General features: G+C 46.0%; 1 protein-coding gene across 6 annotated transcripts in view; it reads left to right on the top strand.

Annotated features, from left to right (window-relative positions):
* The window catches only part of LOC129841100 (lipopolysaccharide-responsive and beige-like anchor protein), a 340,220-nt gene that overhangs the window by 97,312 nt on the left and 219,464 nt on the right, over nucleotides 1-23,444 (top strand). For 5 of the 6 annotated variants that reach the window (XM_055909205.1, XM_055909204.1, XM_055909203.1 and 2 more), the window contains 8 exons: nucleotides 2,144-2,274; nucleotides 3,198-3,305; nucleotides 3,731-3,872; nucleotides 4,942-5,290; nucleotides 13,724-13,893; nucleotides 17,469-17,541; nucleotides 17,812-17,945; nucleotides 20,515-20,576. In XM_055909205.1, the coding sequence (XP_055765180.1) occupies nucleotides 2,144-2,274; nucleotides 3,198-3,305; nucleotides 3,731-3,872; nucleotides 4,942-5,290; nucleotides 13,724-13,893; nucleotides 17,469-17,541; nucleotides 17,812-17,945; nucleotides 20,515-20,576 (1,169 nt within the window). The remainder of the gene's footprint in view (nucleotides 1-2,143; nucleotides 2,275-3,197; nucleotides 3,306-3,730; nucleotides 3,873-4,941; nucleotides 5,291-13,723; nucleotides 13,894-17,468; nucleotides 17,542-17,811; nucleotides 17,946-20,514; nucleotides 20,577-23,444) is intronic. The other variant, XM_055909200.1, reaches the window with a different exon arrangement.

Raw genomic sequence — 23,444 nt, 5'->3', positions numbered from 1 at the left:
ACACACACAGGTACACACACACACAGGTACACACACACACAGGTACACACACACACAGGTACACACACACACACACACACACACACACACACACACACACACACACACACACACACACACACACACACACACTGCCTCTCCTGAAGGCCTTAATGTAAAGCTCCAGACCATTCCAGATTAAATACTTCCACCTCTAATCTAGACGGTTCAGAGTTCACATTTGTCAGTTGTCAAATACAGAAACGAGGGAGGTGCTAAAAGAAGGATAGAAATAGAAAGCGATGCTCGGAATATAGCACCGTAATATATCATATAAATAATTAAAAAATGCCCCCTTGCCGTGGCAGGAGCCAGAAACCTACCTGAAGTTATCAAACAGTGGATATTTTACCTCATGTTCTGTGTGGTAGTTTGTTACCCAGGCAAGACCCACATGCAGAGAGGCACCATTGTCATCCAATATTGAATGAACCCCATGCAGGGTTTGGATACAGTGAGAACTAGTGTGACCTTGGATACAGGAAGAACTAGTGTGACCTTGGATACAGGAAGAACTAGTGTGGCCTTGGATACAGGGAGATCTAGTGTTACCTTGGATACAGGGGGAACTAGTGTTGGGGCTAGGGGAGCAGGGAGAGATGAGGTGAACGCTGTTGTCCAGGTGGACTGGAGCCTTGACCTTGTTCCTGGAGAGTTCAATTCTTTCTCAACCGCTCCTCACTTCTCACTTTCTGTCTCTCCCCAATTCTCTCTTCTCTTGGCTTCTCTCTGTCTCCTCCTGTCTTGCTTTTTTGGTTGCTCGTTCCCTCACTACTTCACCCCTGCACTTCCTGAAGGGCCGCCCCCAGGTGGTGAAGGTAGGCAACAAAACCTCCACTACGCTGATCCTCAACACAGGGGCCCCACAAGGGTGCGTGCTCAGACCCCTCCTGTACTCCCTGTTCACCCATGATTGCGTGGCTACACACGTCTCTAACTTAGTCATCAAGTTTGCAGACGACACAACAGTAGTAGGCCTGATTACCAACAACGATGAGTCAACCTACAGGGAGGAGGTGAGGGCCCTGGCAGAGTTGTGCCAGGAAAATAACCTCTCCCTCAACGTCAACAATATGAAGGAGCTTATCGTGGACTTCTGCAGACAGCAGAGAGAGCACGCCCCCATCCACATTGACGGGACCGTAGAGGAGAGGGTAAAAGTTCCTCAGCGTACACATCACTGACAATATGAAATGGTCCATCCACACAGGCAGTGTGGTGAAGAAGGCGCAACAGCGCCTCTTCAACCTCAGGAGGCTGAAGAAATTCCGCTTGGCCCCTAAGACCCTCACAAACTTCTATAGATGCACCATTGAGAGCATCCTGTCAGGCTTTATCACCGCCTGGTACGGCAACTGCATTGTCCACAGCCACAGTGCTCTCCAGCCCAATTCTTCACCAGGGGAAGTGTGTCTTCCTCTAGGACATTTTCAGCACCCAGTGTGAAAGCAAAGACAAGAAGATTATCAAGCACCTCAGTCACGGTCTGTTCACCCCGCTACCATCTAGAAAGCGGTTACAGTACAGGTTCATCAAAGCTGGGACCGAGAGACTGAAAAACAGCTTCTATCTCCAGGCCATCAGACTGTTAAATAGTCACCGCTAGCTGACCACCGTCCAGTACCCTGCCCTGAACTTAGACACTGTTACTAGCCGGCACCACCCGGTACTCTACCCTGCACCTTAGACACTGCTGCCCTATGTACATAGTCAATGAACACTGGTCACTTTAATAATGTTTACCCCACTTCATATGTATATACTAGTCAAGGCTCATCCTATATAATTACTGCTGTACACACCTTTTCTATTCATATATTGTCCATCATGTCTATACACACCATCATATACATATAGATTTATATTCCGGACTCAGACATGGCTCATTCTGATATTCCTTCATTTCTTTCCTTTTGGATTTGTTTTGTATTGTTAGGTATTACTGCACTGTTGGAGCTAGAAACATAAGCATTTTGCTGCACCTGCGATAACATCTTCAAAATATGTGTACGCAGCCTATTTTCTTTGACTTATACATCCACCGCAACACTCTCATTCTCTCTCTCCAATATATCTCTCTCCATTCTCTCATCTCTCTCTGCAGTGTGTGCCATGGCTGTGAGGAACTGTCTGGAATGTCAGCAGCACTCTCACTTCAAGCCCAGCCAGGACAGCGCCCGCTGCCAGCAAGCCGTGCACAGCCTCATGGGGGCCGCCAAGGCCATGCCCGCGCAGGCAAGTAGTATCATCCCTCCTCACTGAGTCACAGACCCCCCCCCCCCCCCCCCCCCCCCCACACACTTCTCCCTCTCCTCTTTCTGTCATTTCGGGAATCTTGACTTTCTAGCAATACCCCCCCCCCAAAAAAAATGTTTTTTACATTTCCCAATCTCCCTAGCAGACATGGAGAAATACCATAATTGATGACATTTCTCCTCCTGTATATTAGTTGAATAGGATCACTGCACTTAGTGAATTGTAAGCATCCCTCTAAGTCATCCTTTGTCTTGTGTTGCATCCTAATAATTCCCCTGCAGGAATCCATCCCTTTGTGGTCCTCCCTATGTAATAGCAGAGAGTTATTATTGCATTAGCTGATATCTTATTGCATTTCTTTGCCTGCAGTTATGTTACACTAGACAAGGCTCTTTGTCATTGTTGGCCTTTTGATTTGATATAGTGACTTCCAGTAAAACATTTATTTTTAAATCCCTGTTTTTCTTCCTGAAACCAGTGTGTAAAATCTCATTCATAATGCAGTGAGTGGCTCTATGGTAAACCCATTATGTTAAGGGTCTGAGTCTCAAGGGGATACACAACATCCCGCTGAATGGGGCAGATATTGTACTGTATGTGGACTGGCCAACTATACACTTCCCATGGGTTGATTTTCAACACTCGGGCTACTGATGGTGGAATGGGCCGTTGTGGTTGACCTCTGCTAACACATACACATTCCATGACAATCAGTTATCATTTGTGATGTCTTCGACTTACAGAGAAGTCTAGTTTTGGACAATGGGTAGAGCATTAGAACTGATGATGGTGTTTTCAGCATTAACCAGCAATAGGTGCTTACATTATTATGTGTGTGTCTGTTCCTGTCTGTGTCTGTCTGTGTCTGTGTGTGCATGTGAACATGTGTTCTACATCTGCAGAGCCCTGTTGATGTTGTGACAGGAGGGATGTCTCCCATCAGAGACATGGACCGTCTCCTACAGGAAATGGACATCAACCGCCTCAGAGCCGTGGTCTTCAGAGATATCGTGAGTTTACAAAGCTTTGATAAAGACTGAGGTTGAAATGAGTCAACTTTTCAAATAAATAACAGTAGCTATGCATTGCAAAAACTTCTTAAAAAAAAAAAATACTGTGAATATGTAGGATCTTAATTTGAACCAGTTTGCTACAGCGGGAAACTTTTCCTGCAGCAACAGAAAATGTGTATTATTATTGCATTTTTGTAGGTGTAAAATCAAGTCTGCAATTTCAAAGTGGAAATTACACATTTCAGAAGCATTATTAAAACCTCAAATACACTACAAGTAAAAAAAATCCTTCATTACAGGAAAGTTCTTCTGCAACAGGGATATCAAATTAAGATCCTACATCTGTACATATTCAAACATATTACAGACTGGTGGTGTACTGTATTATAGCTGTGTTGCATGTTGTGTGTGTTTTGGTAAAGGAGGACAGTAAGCAGGCTCAGTTCTTGGCCCTGGCCGTGGTTTACTTCATCTCTGTTCTCATGGTGTCCAAGTACCGAGACATCCTGGAGCCCCAAAACGACAAGAAACTCCCCCAGCGCAGCCAGTCTGCCAGGAGTGCAGGTACACACCTCACCCATATGGCTATGCAGGAGCTACATCTAGCAAGTGTCCATCCCTCAAGATGTCAATCTTTGTCTTATACATTACCGTAATTGCTGGACTATTAAGCGCACCTGAATATAAGCCGTACCCACTGAATTTTTTTTAAATATGTATTTTGTACATAAATAAACCGCACATGTCTATAAGCCGCAAGTGCCTACCGGTACATTGAGACAAATGAACTTTACACAGCCTTTAAACGAAACACGGCTTGTAACAAAAATAAATAGGCTTTAACGAAACACGGCTTGTAACAAAAAAAAATAAAAATAGCAGTAAACAGTAGCCTACCAAGAAAGTCAAACTTCATTGCGGTGGCGATTGTTTTGGCTTTCAGTCGGATCTGCACAGTTGAAACACCTCGGCCGTCTGCTCTCTGTGTGTTGACCCAGTCTTCAAGCTCATTTTCTAGTTCGGGCCATCTGCTTTTCTTCTCTGAAAGCTTTTGTTGTCTTTTTGCACTGAGTCAGTTTCTCACGCTGCTGTTTCCAACGTCTTATCATCGACTCATTAAGGCCAAGCTCCCGTGCAGCAGCTCTATTTCCTTTTCCAACAGCCAGATCGATCGCCTTCAAATTGAAAGCTGCATCATATGCATTTCTCCGTGTCTTTGCCATGATGAGGGTGACAAAATGACTACCGTAATCAGAATGATGGGAAGTTTGAGCGCGCTCGATTTACGTCACATTATGTGACGGTGCTCAGTTTTTTGGCGGCATGAATCTTGTGGGGGGAAAAAAAATCATAAATTAGCCGCGTCATTGTATAAACCGCGAGGTTCATAGCGTGGTAAAAAAGTAGCGGCTTATAGTCCGGAAATTACGGTAGTTATATATGGAATTTCCAAATGCCTTGATTGTGTCTTGAAATGTACTGGTGTGTTGATAGTCTTTACAACCTCTGAGATGTGCTATAGTAGATTCTCATCAATTTTTGAAGCACGTAGAAAGTTCAGGTTTTTCTCAATGTTTATAAATGTTTATAAACATTGAGAATGTTTACCTCCTTTAATGTTTCCGCCCATCAGACAGCAATGCCGTCTCTGGCGGTCCCGACCTGGAGAGCAGTGTCTCCCTCCGTCGCCGAGACTCTGGCATCGGGGATGACCATAGCTCCGTGGCCCCCAGCGAGGCAGACTCCACCGCCCAGGGGCCCGACGCCGTGTCCGAAGCCCTGTCCACCCTCTCCTCAGAGGTCAGGGGTCACAGAGAGAACCCCACGGCGGACGCCAGGGGCGGGAAGAACGTGAAGGACATACTGCGCAGCCTGGTCTCGGCGCCTGCTGATGACATCATGGTGGACCCCAGCCTTCTGCCGCCGGCCTTCCTGGGAGCTGCTATGGGAAACAACCCCAACCAGTTCAGATCCTTTGACAGGTGCGTGGGCCACAGAGTTTTAGAATCAGGGGTCAGTCTCTCAAAGGCTGATCTCTGTATCGGAGTCTGCTAACTTTTTAAATACCCCTTGACCTGGTTCACAGCCTCACAGCTCTTAACCCCTCCCCTCCCTACCGTGAAACGGTCCGACATGAACATGTACTAAGTGAAGGCGAGGAAGCATCACATCAGAAACCCACTACCATCACAGACCCCCTTTTAAACTATTGTACCCCCCCCCCCCCCCCCCCCCCCCCAACCCCAACCCCATCCCTGTAGCTCCCTGGTTTGCCTGTCGACGTGGCTTCTCAACACAAATAAACAGGGCTACAAAGTACCTGTCTTCAGGAAAACACATCAAAACAATTGAGGCATCTGCCAGAGGAAGAGCGAGAGTAAGAGGGGAAAGAGAGAGTGATCTAAAAGACGACTCTGTGGCAGCCAGCAGGAAGCTGTTTCTTTTCACCTTGTCACTGATATTTAATAGCTTCTCTTTTTCGTCTCTCTCTCTCCCGGTCTTTCTTTCTCTCTGTCTGCACCGTGGGCTAGGCTGTCTGTCTCTCTGGTACTATAATAAGGGAAAGAGAAGCTGGCTAGATGGATCCCCTATGGAGTGAGGGGGCGAGCGGTCAGAGACTTAGTGGGAACGCAAGGCGGTGCTGTGTGTGGGTGGGTGTACTGTACCTATACAGACTATACAGACATCTCTAAGTGAGAGTTAGCTGACGTACGGACTGAGGACGAGGTCTGGTTTGTATTTGGGGGTATAGTCTTTGTGGCACACCAGACACAAAGGAAGCGGGGAGAGAGAAAAAGGGAGAGGGAGAGAGCGTGAGTGAAAGAGAGAGCAAGATCTCCCCCCCCCCCCCCCCCCCCTCCACAGGACGAGAGACACCTAGTCAAGGTTCTCATGCCAAGGAAGAAAGAAAGCGTTTCTCCATCAACCCCGCCTCCCCATCCACCCCCCACACTCCTCCTCTTCCAATCGGTGGGAATTCCGATGCATCCCTGTGATCCTCAGCCTCTTTATCTGTGGAATGCTTTGTCAGGACTCTGGGCACTCCTCATATCTGGTGGGATTAGAGCGGCTCCCGGGGCCGTTAGCGTTGGAGAGGAGGAGAGCTGGAGAGCATAGAGTAACAGCTCTACCTCGCCACGGGGAGCCCCAGTCAGACCCCCAGCTGGCCCCAGCCCAGGCAGCTCCCGGCCCCTCTAACCCAGAGATGAAGGCCCGGCGGCTGGGGTTCCCAGGTCAGCACACCCCTCCTCTGGTCTTCTACCTTGATCTCCCACCAGGATCCGCCTACCCTCACAGACCCTGAAACCTCTGGCTCGGAGATGCCTGGTTATCTTGATGGTTTCTGCTCTCTACTGCGTGGCTGTGCTCTGTGTTGAGGTCTGGGCTCTGCTGTCCCCTGCTCCTCTCTCTCTCAGGTCTACTCTAATCTCTACCGTCTGTGTTGAGGTCTGGGCTCTGCTCTCCTCTGCTCCTCTCTCTCTCAGGTCTACTCTAATCTCTACCATCTGTGTTGAGGTCTGGGCTCTGCTCTCCTCTCCTCTCTCTCTCAGGTCTACTCTAATCTCTACCGTCTGTTGAGGTCTGGGCTCTGCTCTCCCCTGCTCCTCTTTCTCTCAGGTCTACTCTACCATCTGTGTTGAGGTCTGGGCTCTGCTCTCCTCTCCTCTCTCTCTCAGGTCTACTCTAATCTCTACCGTCTGTGTTGAGGTCTGGGCTCTGCTCTCCTCTCCTATCTCTCTCAGGTCTACTCTAATCTCTACCGTCTGTTGAGGTCTGGGCTCTGCTCCCCCCTGCTCCTCTCTCTCTCAGGTCTACTCTAATCTCTACCATCTGTGTTGAGGTCTGGACTCTGCTCTACTCTGCTCCTCTCTCTCTCAGGTCTACTCTAATCTCTACCATCTGTGTTGAGGTCTGGGCTCTGCTCCCCCCTGCTCCTCTCTCTCTCAGGTCTACTCTAATCTCTACCGTCTGTGTTGAGGTCTGGGCTCTGCTCTGCTCTCCTCTGCTCTCTCTCTCAGGTCTACTCTAATCTCTACCGTCTGTGTTGAGGTCTGGGCTCTGCTCTACTCTGCTCCTCTCTCTCAGGTCTACTCTAATCTCTACCGTCTGTGTTGAGGTCTGGGCTCTGCTCTACTCTGCTCCTCTCTCTCAGGTCTACTCTAATCTCTACCGTCTGTGTTGAGGTCTGGGCTCTGCTCTACTCTGCTCCTCTCTCTCAGGTCTACTCTAATCTCTACCGTCTGTGTTGAGGTCTGGGCTCTGCTCTACTCTGCTCCTCTCTCTCAGGTCTACTCTAATCTCTACCGTCTGTGTTGAGGTCTGGGCTCTGCTCTACTCTGCTCCTCTCTCTCAGGTCTACTCTAATCTCTACCGTCTGTGTTGAGGTCTGGGCTCTGCTCTACTCTGCTCCTCTCTCTCAGGTCTACTCTAATCTCTACCGTCTGTGTTGAGGTCTGGGCTCTGCTCTACTCTGCTCCTCTCTCTCAGGTCTACTCTAATCTCTACCGTCTGTGTTGAGGTCTGGGCTCTGCTCTACTCTGCTCCTCTCTCTCAGGTCTACTCTAATCTCTACCGTCTGTGTTGAGGTCTGGGCTCTGCTCTACTCTGCTCCTCTCTCTCAGGTCTACTCTAATCTCTACCGTCTGTGTTGAGGTCTGGGCTCTGCTCTCCTCTGCTCTCTCTCTCAGGTCTACTCTAATCTCTACCGTCTGTGTGAGTGCAGACTTTTAGCTTTTCATTTTCACTCAGATTGTAGGGAAATTCCATCAGAGCATACCCAAACTGCATAAGAATGTAGGTGTATTTGAAATGGTTAAAATAGTATTTGTTTTAGATTTGAGTCATCTTTTAAGACAACAAATTAATATTATTCTGACAATAATAAAAAAGAGACTTCTCTATGATATAAATTAATCTGATCACTCAAATGGTTCCGGTATGGAGCTGGGACGATAAACCATTATTTGTTGTTGACACCACCGATCACTTATCGCAGGCATTTTGCTGATATCGTTCATGATGATAAGTAGCCTACTGTATACTAGAGAAATGTGAAGTTTGAAATGAAATACGTTTGCTGAAATGAGTGATTTGTTAATGGGACAATTAATGGTTACAACCATCAAACTAGTAATAGTAGTTTAAATAATATATATTTTTAAACTGTGGTGTACATGAATATTATAAACCTATCGTTTTAGTTATCGTTATCACATCAATTAGGGCAATTTATCGCAATATAGATTCTTGTCCCTATTGCCCAGCTCTGCTCAGGTACCTCATGCTCAAACACACAGCAGTAGTTCATCATAAAGTCCTGCATGTCTCAGTGACAGCGGTGCAGACAGACACCCTGTGTAGACAGACAGACTGACGCTGACACCTACGCCAAAACATGGGAACCAACCGGCGTTCCTCCATCCAAAGAACTGGTCCCGGGAATTTAAATTTACGAGCGTGGAAAAAGCAGGATCTCCCAGATAAAAATGGCCGGGGTCAGAGGTGAAGTATCCCTCTGATTTATTTACTAGGCAGAGAGATGGAAACCCGGTCGGCTAGGTTCTGCCATACATACATACGTCTCGGGGATATGCCCCTGTTATGACAAAGTCCACAAATATTTGCTGATGCTAACCAGAGCCCTGGTAAACAGTCGTCTACGAGAGGCTGAATAGCAGTGTGATTTACATGGCATGTTACAGCAGCAAATGTGGGTGTTTGACATTTGTGTTAGTAAGGTATTTTGAATGCTGTAAGTTGGACCTGCCACATGCCTTTTGTAAAGCAAAGATCGACCATGTTGAAAATGTGACGTTTTGTGTTAAGGAACTGTAAGTAAATTTATTGAGTGCAAATATCATAGCTAGTTGCTCATTGGCACTTGAACATACTGTGATCAACAAACAGCATACTGCCATGACAGATACTTGTCAGACCAGATAGATGACAGTGGAATAGGAACCTTTAGTGTGATCCCCTGTGACACTGGGAGAGACATGGAGGGTGCTCCATCTCCCCCTTCTTTCTCACCACCTCTCTCCACCTCTGCTGTCCTCAGGCCAAACACTACTGTCTTTAATCACTGATGTCACCAAGGCCAGGTCCAACCGGACGCTGTGAGTGAAAGTCACGGGCAGAGCGTTGGAGGTTGGGAAGGGGTTGTTGTTAGGTGGATATAAAGAACACAGGAGGCATGATTCACATGTTCACATGCACAGGGCCGCATGAAATGAGAGAGGGAGAGGGAGGAAGATCAAAGCCAGACTGCGTGGGACACAGACAGACAGACAGACAGACAGCCGCTGGGGCCCCACCCCCATCCCCTTACATGAATAAGCCATAAGGATAAACAGGAGAATTGGGGGTAGGGAGGGGGCAACAGTATGAGACATGCAGTTAGCATTCATCTGGATATTTACTTCAATGTGTCCTGTTAAGCTTGTCTGTGGTGGGAATCTGATGCTAACCTCAATGTCCACTTGGGAGTTAAAAATATAGTTCATCCCACTTAACAATTCCCATGTGGAATCTGACTAATGGCATGTTGTTCTTTTGTAGTTTGAATCATGTTTGAAAACACGATACGTGAACATGTGTAGCTAGTATTACATGATGTGTTTTAGTTTAGTTTATTAATTTGACCATTTAAAAAAAACAAGCACACATAAAACTTGAAAAGGCCATTGGATGATTAAATAATTCACATACTCTGTACTATAGCCATCAGAAATGGCGGTGCCAGATACGTCTACTCTAAGTCATACCAGAAGGGAAAGGCCTATCCAGTTAACTTGGTCAGATACTGACTAGATTGGAGGGTAGTCACTAGTATCAGGGGTGGTGCTGACGTGAAGCACCCAGGGAGAGGGGTGTCGACAGCGGCGGGAGAGAGACAGGAGAGACCACGGTCTGGTTCTCTGCACTGGTTATGAGAAAGAGAAGCCAGGCGCCAGGCTATGTCCAGCCCTTGGGGAGGTGTGTGTGTGTGTGTGTGTGTGTGTGTGTGTAGTGGTACAGGGTTGGGGTTCGGTGTTAGGTTCTCCATCTGTTCCCCAGCAACTCAGGCCTTTAAATTATTCAGTTAGGTTATTAGCTACACTTATCGTTGAGCCCCACGCCCCTGTCGATTAATCAGCCGTCAGAGCAGGTGCCTGGCTGTTTCTGTTAAACTCACGACCAGGAGAGGAGCTGGGAGAAGCAAAGCTCTGGGCTCTCTGGGTTTCGGGTTGGCAGGGCCTGAATAATTTAGAGGTTTTAACCAATAACCGGGCTCGCCGCCGTGTAAACACAAGCAATTTCATTAAGCTGTGCTATTCCTAAGAGTTGAATCGAGGAATGTATTTACAGGCTGAGAGTGTGAGTGAGAAAGTGAGCGCCTGTGTATAAAGTTACTGCTTAGCAAGCTAGGATCCTGGAATCATCCCATTTGATTGTTCGATCTACAAATAGGTTAACCGTAAAGCAGAATAGGATAGTTGTTACCAACCACTGCGAATGGACAGCGGTGGGTTTTTAACTGAGAGTCGAGGCTAATTAGCTATCGTATTAATTCTTATTTCTTCTGTCCTTTACTATTCAGAAGTAGGGCCATTAATTAAGGGCTGAGGAGAAGTTTACGTTTTACAACCAAATTCAATCTCTATTTTTTGTGTAAAGGGCATGTTATAGAAGAGTCCTCTTTTTTGTGTGTGATTTGACTTGGTTTTGAGAAACGCATCCTCCCCTACCCCGCCATACACGTCTTTCGTTCTGCTCTATTGGAGCCACATATTAACATTAGCAAAGGCTCCATAAACAAATCTGTCCTTTTAGAAATGGCAGAGCTCTGTGTAATGATGCAGGTCTTTTAGATGTTGTACGCATGAAATTGTGTCATTCCGAGCTTTATCCGCACTGTTGTGGCACAAATCCAAGTCATTGGGCCGATTTTTATTAGATTTTTTTGGTGCCAAATCATCCGAAAGTATCTCAAATTGATTGTGAAGCTCAACAACGTCACTTATAAATTAATTGGACATGATGCGCGAAAAATGCTAATATCGGTCATGGGATTTGTGCCACAAATGCTAAAGCGTTAGCATGTGTAAACGATGCCAAGGAAACTTAACCAAAGTATGGATTGCTGTCATACCTTGTCCATAGAATGCTTACAGGGTAAGGAAACCAATATGTAATTTTGTAATTTGGGTGAACTGTCCCTTTTAAGTCATATTAATGTTACAGATTCAACATTTGAACTGCAGATGGTTATACAGTACCACAATTATAGATCGGCCATATTGGTAATAAACCTGTGATATGCTTGAAAATAGCCAGCAGAAGTTGATTCATGTTCAATGATGGTTTGGAAGGAATTTACAATATACATTATGGACAGTAACCCTGTTCTCGAAATAAGACTACAACACCAAATAAGACAACTATCATTGTGCAATACATTGTTTTCATTTGAGAAATGATGCAAAACACTCTTATCCAGAGGAACGTACCGTAAGTGCATTCAACAGAAGTAGCTAAAACATTACCTGTATGTACTAAACAGTGTGTGTGAAGACAGTAGACTAACCGTTGCTGCTATTTCTGCAGCCAGACTGTATCATCCTGCAGCATAGATCACAGCGGGGTCAGAACCAGTCAGTGTTTAACATCCAAAGTACCTTCAGCCTAATGTGTGTCATCTGCCATCTTAAATCATCCAGGCCCTGCTTTGATACCAACGCCAGCTTTCTGTCTGCGGAGCTACTAAAGCCCAGTCTACATACTCCTCTTTGTGTGTTTATGTGTGTGTGTTTCTCTGTGTGTTTCTCTCTCTGTGTGTTTCTCTCTCTTTCTCTCTCTCTTTGTGTGTGTGTGTGTGTGTGTGTGTGTGTGTGTGTGTGTGTGTGTGTGTGTGTGTGTGTGTGTGTGTTTGACCAGTAGGTAGTGATTAGGTCATGCTCCCTCTGTGTCAGCACTGATAAGAAGGCCCAGGTCTACTTTGATAGGGCCACTGGCCTGTCAGGAAGCCTAGTTTAAACTGACAGCTTTATCCAGATGCTGTTTCCGCTCTCTTCCTGTAAGGATGTTATTGATAGGAGAGCACCAGGTCTCCTACAACACTGGCCCCTAGGGAGAGGGATACACTGGTATTAGTAATCTGTGACTCAAGTAGTACACCAGACCACTATATGTTATGTATGGTAGTACACTAGGACCCATACTGTAGAGATATAGTGATACAGCATTGGTCAGGGAAAGGTGGATACCTAGTCAGTTGTACAACTGAATGTATTTAACTGAAATGTGTCTTCTGTATTTAACCCAACCCCTCTGAATCAGAGAGGTGCGGGGGCTTGCCTTAATCGACGTCCACGTCATCTGTAACCTACACCAGACCACTGTGTTATGGATGGGGGTAGACCAGGACCTCCAAGACTGCCCCATAGTATACAGTAGGGACCTTGAGGACAGGGATACAGTGTAAACATATAGGGTCATTATAACTTCTACGTACCTTCTATCTATTCTCTATTATATTCTGACCTCCAGCGGGACACAGAATGAATGGGCTTGCGGGCCGGATCCTGTCCGCGGGCTGCATGTTGACCACCCCTAGTGTAACCTAAGGTATCCTAAGAGTAAAGTGGTTTACTACAGCTTCTGCTGTGGGTCTATGACCATGTCTGTTATCCATGTGTTTAAAACAATAGTAGAGGAGTAAAACCACTACAAAGGCTGTGTCCGAACTGTTGGCTCAAAACAAATGTGATACATAGCAAGAACAATGTGCGGTAGCTTCTTTTCTTTGAGCTATGTTGTGTAAGAAAGAGCAGATTTATCTGCTGATACCTTTGAATGATCTATTCCTTCCAGCTGATCACCAAAATATATCAGATTTATCAGATGTATTTATCAGGAATTCCTACTTTTCTGTCACGTGTGCTCCATTTGTCTCCGAGCCAGAATCCAGATTTTCCTCATTTTGCATGTTGTTGTGGTCACATCCCTAACAATGTATTGAAGCTTTAATATTATTTGTAATGGTGGATGGGCCCACTTTCCGCTAATAAATCACAATGTTTACTGACTTACTGAGTGAGTGAGTGAGTGCTGCAGGGAGCCAATCGATTTCAGGCAAGATGGATGCAGCCATTACTGAATATTCTGTGTCAGGGAAATAGGCCTCTAATGACTCTACTGTCTAAATGGGATCCTGTACTGTTGTTTTCACATGCTGCAGCCTGTGTTTTATCAGTCACATCTCACTATGCATTATGCCTACTAAACTGACATCATCACTATTGTTTATATTCTAGAATGACAAAAGTTCTGTTCTTATGTCCTTAGTTATTCAGATGTCTCAAGGAATGCATTTTCTGATGTGTGTTTTAATTGTATTCAACACACATTTTCATATTTACTCTCATCTTTTACAGAAGCGTTCGGGTGGCGCCCAAGAAGGTGGGCGGGGCTCCGTCCCCAGGCTCCTCCACTCCTGTCCCATCAGCCACCGCTGCTGTGGCGGCCGCCGGGACACCAGTCAACAACGTTGCCGTGGTTTCCACGGGCGATGCCTCCCAGAGCACCACCGCTGAGGCTGCACCCGGTGAGTCCCAGACATTAGGAGGTATGTTAGGTGTACCAGCAGTAAGGTTACCATGCTACGGAGACAGCACGTCAGAGCTGCATCAAAGAAGAAGTCAGTGACAACACCAAGAATTCCAGCTAGCCAAGCCCAAGGAAAATACCTGTCAAAAAACTATCTTTTGGTATTTGTTTCATTAGTCCACTGTTGATACAGTCCCGAAATGTTTTGCTTGTCCGCAGTGAAGTTTTCAAGATTTTGAACTTTCAAAATACAGAAAGTGTCACAGTATGATGCGTTTTGCAGCTTATCTGACAGTAAACGAGCCGTCTTATCCTCTTCCTACAATCTGTGTTGATACCACAGTCCCTAATCTGCCTCCTTAAACCCTAGGAGTACTTCTATGTTAGGTTCCATAGATCAGTCCCTCAGTATAAGGCGGCAGGTAGCCTAGTGGTTAAGAGCGTTGGGCCTGTAACTGAATGGTCGCTGGTTCAAATCCCCGAGCCGACTAGGTGATAAATCTGCCGACGTGTCCTTGAGCAAGGCACTTAACCCTCATTGCTCCTGTAAGTCACTCTGGGTAAGAGCGTCTGCTAGATGACTAAAATGTAGTATAGTATTTCAGTGTGTATTTCTGAATGTTCCCTCCACGCTGTGTAATCCTGTTAGCCTGGAACACAGCAGAGCAGACAGAGCAGGATTATTACAGGATTAGTGTGTTATCAGGGATTACTGTCAGACGCTATATAGTACAGTACTCTGACTGCAGCCCTAATACTGATTTCTATTCTGTCTTAATGGGGTATTTATTTAGGTTTGGCTTAAATGTGATGATGTCATGTTGACATTAGGTAAAGAAGGAGTGATATTCTGTGTGTTGTAGAACTAGGAATTATACAGTGTATATGAATGATAAGTTATACATAACAAGTTATAGAATCATAGATTAATGTATAAACTTTATCAAGTCCACATTGTTTTCTATGCACCAGGCTCAGCTTAATAAAAGTGCTCAAATTTCTTTCAACTCAAGGAGAAGTCTTGTCTATTGAGTGGAGTAGGACTCCTTTAGTCCATGGTGACGGTCGGTCAACACTGGGCAGAAGACCTGTTGACATTTCCTTTCATGTTCTGTGTGTGGATAGAGCATGTTTTATGTGTGTGTGTGTGTGTGTGTGTGTGTGTGTGTGTGTTTTAGGCGGGGAATGTTTGCGTAAGTGTGTGCATGCTGTTTGAGAGGAGTGTGTGTGCGGTTTGAGAGGAGTGTGTGTGAAAGGCGGTGAAGAGAGCGAGAGAGTGTGTGGGTTTGAGGGGGGCCAGTGGGAGGATTAATGGAGATAAGTTAATTTACTCCTCCACTGTTTGAAGGAGCTACTTCATGTCCACCGGGAGCCTCTCAGCAGGCCACACAACACAGTGGTGCTTAAAGACGGGCCCCCGTGTCCACACACACACATTCCAGTCCACACCACAGCCTGTCATTCCCTAAGAGTTATCCCTGCTCGGAGACCTTCCCTTACGGCTGGGAAAACAAGCCCACCGAACACCAGAGGAATCACTTCCACGTATTCAGCCGGGCATTATGGAATTTATGGGCGACAGTGAAATAGAATTTATTGCCAGATCAATCAAACGTTGTGCTTTGTAGACGTTATAGACTCGTGTGTCTCTGCCGCAAGGACGGTGTCGTAAAGCACCTGGAAGTCATTTCATGAATATGCGCCGAAAGCGATGAAAGCAAATGTGTTAATTTAAAAAAGTATACTTTTTTCCTTACTTTATGTTAAATAATTTTCACTATTTACCGGAACATTTAAAAATTGTTCGGTCCAATATCAGCTCAAAAGGAAAACGAATCCTGTATGCATAGTGGTGTGTAAAAGGAAAACCCTGCTAATATCTATGCTGGTTTGTAAAAAAAAATCTGCATGAATATTCCCTGATGAATGTAACATTAATTAGGCCATACATGAACAAAATGAGCTATGCCCAAGTGGAAGGAAGCTTTACATCATCCACTATCTAACACCAGACAATTACACTACACTTATCCCACACACACATACATCCACCCGTTCTGTAACATCAGAATGGAAACCCTCTGAAACCCTCACCAGATTTATTGAGCCACTCGTTCCTTCAGTGTTGTAATGTATTGGTGTGGAGGAGGGCCAATGTATTCTCATATCCTGCTACCAGACTAGCAATGATACTGATACTAATAATGATACTAATGATGATACTGATAATGATACTAATAATGATACTGGTACTAATACTGATACTAATAATGATACTGATACTAATACTGATACTAATAATGATACTGATACTAATAATGATACTGATACTACTAATGATACTGATACTAATAATGATACTAATACTGATACCGATACTAATACTGATACTGATACTAATAATGATACCGCTACTAATAATGATACCGATACTAATAATGATACTGATACTAATAATGATATTCATACTAATAATGATACTGATACTAATACTAATAATGATACTAATAATGATAATGATACTAATAATGATACTAATAATGATAATAATACTTATAATGATACTAATAATGATACTAATAATGATAATAATACTTATAATGATACTAATAATGATACTGATACTGATACTAAGAATGACCCTGATACTGGTAATGATACTGGTAATGATACTGATACTAATAAGGATACAATAATGATACTGATACTAATAATAATACTGATACTAATAATGATATTAATAATGATATTGATACTAATAATAATGATATTGATACTAATAATAATGATATTGATACTAATAATAATGATACTGATACTAATAATAATACTGATACTAATAATAATGATATTAATAATGATATTGATACTAATAATAATGATATTGATACTAATGATATTGATACTAATAATAACGATACTGATACTGATACTAATAATAATACTGATACTAATAATAATACTGATACTGATACTAATAATAATGATACTAATAATAATGATATTAATAATGATATTGATACTAATAATAATGATATTGATACTAATAATAATGATACTGATACTGATACTAATACTGATACTAATGATACTAATAATGATACTGATACTAATAATAATGATACTAATAATAATGATACTGATAGTGATACTGATGCTAATAATGATACTGATACTAATACTGATAATGAAACTAATAATGCTACTAATACTAATAATGGTAATGATACTAATAATGATACTGATACTAATAATGGTAATGATACTAATAATGATACTGATTCTAATAATGGTAATGATACTAATAATGATACTGATACTAATAATGGTAATGATACTAATAATGATACTGATACTAATAATGAACCACTGGATTATCTCCAGTAAACACATTTATATTCCACTCCTTTCTTTATGTAGAAATGCATTGAGGTGGATGAGGGAGGTGTGTGTGTGTGTGTGTGTGTGTGTGTGTGTGTGTGTGTGTGTGTGTGTGTGTGTGTGTGTGTTTGTGTGTGTCTACTGTCCTGTCTTGCTCCCAGACTAATAATGAGGCTCTCTGGTTTCCACCAGGATCAGCCAGCGCCAACCTGCCATCTGTCCCCACGCTGTCCCCAATGACCCGGGACACAGCCCCCAGTATGAGGTGATACGTCACTACACACACCACCTGAACACGAGAGATCCCTCTCACGCACACACACGCACATTCTTAATTTTCTATTTGTGTTGTGATGTAAGACAATATTGTGGATTCTGTAGTAGTTTTAGCTGCTGCTTTGTGGATCAATTTCAGTTAGAAAGTCACCTCTATGCATTTGAATATTCAATTATACATATTTGCCTGGTGCTGACGTATTCATGTAAACGTGTAACGTGCATGTGTTTGAATATGAGTGTCTAATCTTCCCCTCAGTATCTCAGAGAGGCTGGAGCATGCTCTGGAGAAGGCTGCCCCCCTACTGAGAGAGATCTTTGTGGACTTTGCCCCCTTCCTCTCTCGCACCCTGCTGGGTAGTCACGGACAGGAGCTCCTCATCGAAGGCACCAGTAAGTACCCGTCTAGAGAGCAACATGGACCACATGGATTCCCACACAAATCAAATGCATTTATAAATCCCTTTTTACATCAGCAGATGTCACAAAGTCCTTATACACACACACACACTAGATTATAAGGATATCAAACTCGTCTTTTATATGAACCACTTATCTCAATAAAAGGTTTCTCTAGATTTCCGACCTGACTGTCAATGATCTGAGGGCTAAACCTAGCATCCCACCCTCAGACACAGCCACACTAGTATACACACTGCAGAATGATAAACCTAGCATCCCACCCTCAGACACAGCCGCACTAGTATACACACTGCAGAATGATAAACCTAGCATCCCACCCTCAGACACAGCCACACTAGTATACACACTGCAGAATGATAAACCTAGCATCCCACCCTCAGACACAGCCACACTAGTATACACACTGCAGAATGATAAACCTACCATCCCACCCTCACACAGCCATACTAGTATACACACTGCAGAATGATAAACCTAGCATCCCACCCTCAGACACAGCCATACTAGTATACACACTGCAGAATGATAAACCTAGCATCCCACCCTCACACAGCCATACTAGTATACACACTGCAGAATGATAAACCTAGCATCCCACCCTCACACAGCCATACTAGTATACACACTGCAGAATGATAAACCTAGCATCCCACCCTCACACAGCCATACTAGTATACACACTGCAGAATGATAAACCTAGCATCCCACCCTCACACAGCCATACTAGTATACACACTGCAGAATGATAAACCTAGCATCCCACCCTCACACAGCCATACTAGTATACACACTGCAGAATGATAAACCTAGCATCCCACCCTCACACAGCCACACTAGTATACACACTGCAGAATGATAAACCTAGCATCCCACCCTCACACAGCCATACTAGTATACACACTGCAGAATGATAAACCTAGCATCCCACCCTCAGACACAGCCACACTAGTATACACACTGCAGAATGATAAACCTAGCATCCCACCCTCAGACACAGCCACACTAGTATACACACTGCAGAATGATAAACCTAGCATCCCACCCTCAGACACAGCCACACTAGTATACACACTGCAGAATGATAAACCTACCATCCCACCCTCACACAGCCATACTAGTATACACACTGCAGAATGATAAACCTAGCATCCCACCCTCAGACACAGCCACACTAGTATACACACTGCAGAATGACGGGCCATTTCACACGCTTCATCTAAACAGCACTAACACAGGCCCTTTGGTCATCAAGGCTGCTAGAGGCCTCAATAGAGTGGATCAGTTTTAACTAACTGATTGTAGCTGTGCTGCGGTACAGCGAGGGGAGGGGCGGGTCCTGGAGGCCTGGGTCAGGGGTCAGCCCACTAATAGGAGTGTTTGGGATGTCTACTGCCACCAAACAAAATGGAAAGTTGATTGATAGCTGCAGGGGGGATGAGGGGGGGTTAGGGATTTGTGTGTGTGGGGGGTAGTGGGTGGGTGTGTCTAGGAGTGTGGGGTGATTTATGTGTGTGTATCCATACATACGTGTGTGCGTGGGCGTGCACAGACCAGAGTAACTGAGAATGAAGAGGTCACTGTCCCTTTTCCTCTCTGCGTATGAAATTACCCCTGGCCACTCCACTGGCCCCACCCCCTGCCCCCCTCTTCCCCTCTAAGACCTTCCACCACTATAGGATCAATGAGACATATGCTGAACCACGTCTCAGCCTGTAATACAAGGCTCAATATGTATTAGTTTACAGTAACATCATGTCCACTCATTAGGCCACATCAATACTACTCTGTTCCCACGCAGATGTCGCCGGATTAGGTACTTCTGGTCAGAATGTGTGTGTGAGTTCATTGGAGCGTACACACACTACTACACACGTCTACATTTTTACTGAAGAAGGCGGCCAAAATGGTTGTCATGGCAGTGAAATTGTATTTCAGTTTAAACTTGAATTATCTTGTCTCTATATCTCTCGCTTTCTCTCTCTCTCTCTCTCTCCCTCCACGTCCTTTCTCTCCCTCTCTCTCACTCCCCTCCTCTCTCTCTCTCTCTCTCTCTCTCTCTCTCTCTCTCTCTCTCTCTCTCTCTCTCTCTCTCTCTCTCTCTCTCTGTCTCTCTCTGTCTCTCTCTGTCTCTCTCTCTCTCTCTCTCTCCATGTCCTCTCTCTCTCTCTCTCTCTCTGTCTCTCTGTCTCTGTCTCTCTCTCTCTCTCTCTGTCTCTCTCTCTGTCTCTCTCCATGTCCTCTCTCTCTCTCTCTCTGTCTCTGTCTCTGTCTCTGTCTCTGTCTCTCTCTCTCTGTCTCTCTCTCTCTGTCTCTCTCTGTCTCTCTCTGTCTCTCTGTCTCTGTCTCTCTCCATGTCCTCTCCCCCTCTCTCTCTCTCCATGTCCTCTCTCTCTCTCTCTCTCTCTCTCTCTCTCTCTCTCTCTCTCTCTGTCTCTCTCTCTGTCTCTCTCCATGTCCTCTCTCTCTCTCTCTCCATGTCCTCTCTCTCTCTCTCTCTCTCTCTCTCCCTGTCTCTCTCCCCTCCTCTCTCTTTCTCCAGGTCTGGTGTGTATGAAGTCCAGCAGTTCGGTGGTAGAGCTGGTCATGCTGCTCTGTTCTCAGGCAAGTCTTCCATCTTTGTCTCTCTCTGCCTCCTCCTCTTCACCCCATCTGAGTTATCGTCCCGATCGTCCTCACCTTGAGTGCAGTAACTCCAGGATGTGGAGATGGAGGAACCATCTCTTCCTATCTCTCCTCCTCACCTCCCCTCAGGCCACAGTCACCCCAATCTCTCGCTCCCTTTCTCCAAACGAGAGAGAAGGCATCTTCAATGACCATTGATATTGGCCTTAAGGTCAAGGGTTCCCGACCTGTCCGTCCACCTTTGACCCGGTGGCCCTCAGCGTTCCTCTGTGGCTGGTGCCAACCTGATGATGAGGGGAAAATGCTGCTTTCCATTGATTACAGTTAGCAGCCTAGCCTCCCCTTCTGTTTGGTTGCGTTCTGTGTCCAAGTTTATTTAGTGTGGCGCTGATGGAGGATTCATGAATACAGATGAAGGAATCATAGCAGGTGTGGTGCAGCAGTAGATCAATGGGCCGGGTGTCAATAAACTGGAGATAGATCACACAGCTAATGGTGGGGAGCAGGGATCAGGGAGAGGCCATGGTCTGCTGGTCCTGACTGGACATTTACATTCATGGATACACCGCACACACGCTCAGGCAGGCACACGCACACAGGTAAGCGCACACACACACGCTCACACACACACACACACATCTGTAAGCACATACACATACACACGAGTACACAGAAACACCCACCCACACGTCCACACACATACAAACGCCCCCACACCCACACACACTGTGTAACACACACATGGATGAGAGACACACCTCGTACGTAATCACAAACATACTATTCCCTTATAGGCTTGTAAGAACACATACACTGCTCCTATACAGACAAGTACCCAACCAAATGCACTCCCACTCCCACAGTGCAGAGACACACACTCACCACCAAAGATACAGGATAATAACTGTATCCCCGCTGGGCCTTGTTTGTTAGCAGAAGAGGGGTTTACTATTTAAAACACCACAAAAAACTGAAAACACAGTTGATTAATGACACCTCTCTCTCAGACCGCACTGCGCTTTTTTTAATCTGTTTTATTTTCAAAAGAAACACCACCTTTCATCTGCCTTTTTCCTCTCCTCCCCTTTTCCTCCCCCCCTCCTCCCCTCCTCCTCCCCTTTTCCTCCCCTCCATCCCATTTACTTCCCATTATTCACTTCACTTGTTCTCCAAAAGAGAGGTAATCTAGAGAGATTACACATCCGTTCTGGTGTCACCGGGCCAGTGTGGATGTGGGCTAGCGGGGTGTGGGGACGTCGGGGAGGGGAAGTGAACCCTAGCGGTCCTGGCGAGAGGGAGGGAGCGGAGAATAAATGACATGCTCTAATGCCCCTATTTGTCATATCTGTCCGGGTGTTGTTTAATGCTAATATAATCAAAGGCAGAATCTGGTGATTGCCGACCGAGAGAAAGAGGGCCCCTGGCCCCCAGTCCCACTGGTCTCTCTCGCTCTCTCTCTCTCTCTCTCTCTCCTCTCTCTCTCTCTCCTCTCTCTCTCTCTCTCTCTCTCCTCTCTCTCTCTCTCTCTCCTCTCTCTCTCTCTCTCTCTCTCTCTCTCTCTCTCTCTCTCTCTCTCTCTCTCTCTCTCTCTCTCTCTCTCTCTCTCTCTCTCTCTCTCTGTCTCTCTGAATCATTATGACTTTCTCTCTCTCTATGGGAAAAGGGAACGGTCCAAGATGGCGTTGATTGCTTCAGTAAATCATCCAACCAAATTCTCTCACAGCCGAAGCAAATGTAATTGTGTTGTTGTGTGGACGGGAGGAAAGGAGGAGGGAGGGGGTGTTGGGGAGTATGGTGATATGATCTACCTTGATGAGGAGAAAGAGAGAGGGAGGGACCGGGGCTCAGAGAGAGAGGGACCGGGGCTCAGAGAGAGAGGGACCGGGGCTCAGAGAGAGAGAGGGACCGGGGCTCAGAGAGAGAGAGGGACCGGGGCTCAGAGAGAGAGAGGGACCGGGGCTCAGAGAGAGAGAGGGACCGGGGCTCAGAGAGAGAGAGGGACCGGGGCTCAGAGAGAGAGAGAGAGGGACCGGGGCTCAGAGAGAGAGAGAGAGGGACCGGGGCTCAGAGAGAGAGAGAGAGGGACCGGGGCTCAGAGAGAGAGAGAGAGGGACCGGGGCTCAGAGAGAGAGAGAGAGGGACCGGGGCTCAGAGAGAGAGAGAGAGGGACCGGGGCTCAGAGAGAGAGAGAGAGAGGGACCGGGGCTCAGAGAGAGAGAGAGAGGGACCGGGGCTCAGAGAGAGAGAGGGAGGGACCGGGGCTCAGAGAGAGAGAGAGAGGGACCGGGGCTCAGAGAGAGAGAGAGAGGGACCGGGGCTCAGAGAGAGGGACCGGGGCTCAGAGAGAGAGAGGGACCGGGGCTCAGAGAGAGAGAGGGACCGGGGCTCAGAGAGAGAGAGAGAGGGACCGGGGCTCAGAGAGAGAGAGAGAGGGACCGGGGCTCAGAGAGAGAGAGAGAGAGGGACCGGGGCTCAGAGAGAGAGAGAGAGAGGGACCGGGGCTCAGAGAGAGAGAGAGAGGGACTGGGGCTCAGAGAGAGAGAGAGAGGGACCGGGGCTCAGAGAGAGAGAGAGGGACCGGGGCTCAGAGAGAGAGAGGGACCGGGGCTCAGAGAGAGAGAGAGAGGGACCGGGGCTCAGAGAGAGAGAGAGAGGGACCGGGGCTCAGAGAGAGAGAGAGGGACCGGGGCTCAGAGAGAGAGAGGAGGGACCGGGGCTCAGAGAGAGGAGAGGAGGGACCGGGGCTCAGAGAGAGAGAGGGACCGGGGCTCAGAGAGAGAGAGGGACCGGGGCTCAGAGAGAGAGAGGGACCGGGGCTCAGAGAGAGAGAGGGACCGGGGCTCAGAG

This window comes from Salvelinus fontinalis, chromosome 42, assembly GCF_029448725.1.
Source record: "Salvelinus fontinalis isolate EN_2023a chromosome 42, ASM2944872v1, whole genome shotgun sequence".
In the NCBI taxonomy this organism is placed as follows: Eukaryota; Metazoa; Chordata; class Actinopteri; order Salmoniformes; family Salmonidae; genus Salvelinus; species Salvelinus fontinalis.
Note: the sequence above shows the minus strand (reverse complement) of the source record. Positions and strands in the feature narration are given on the sequence as shown.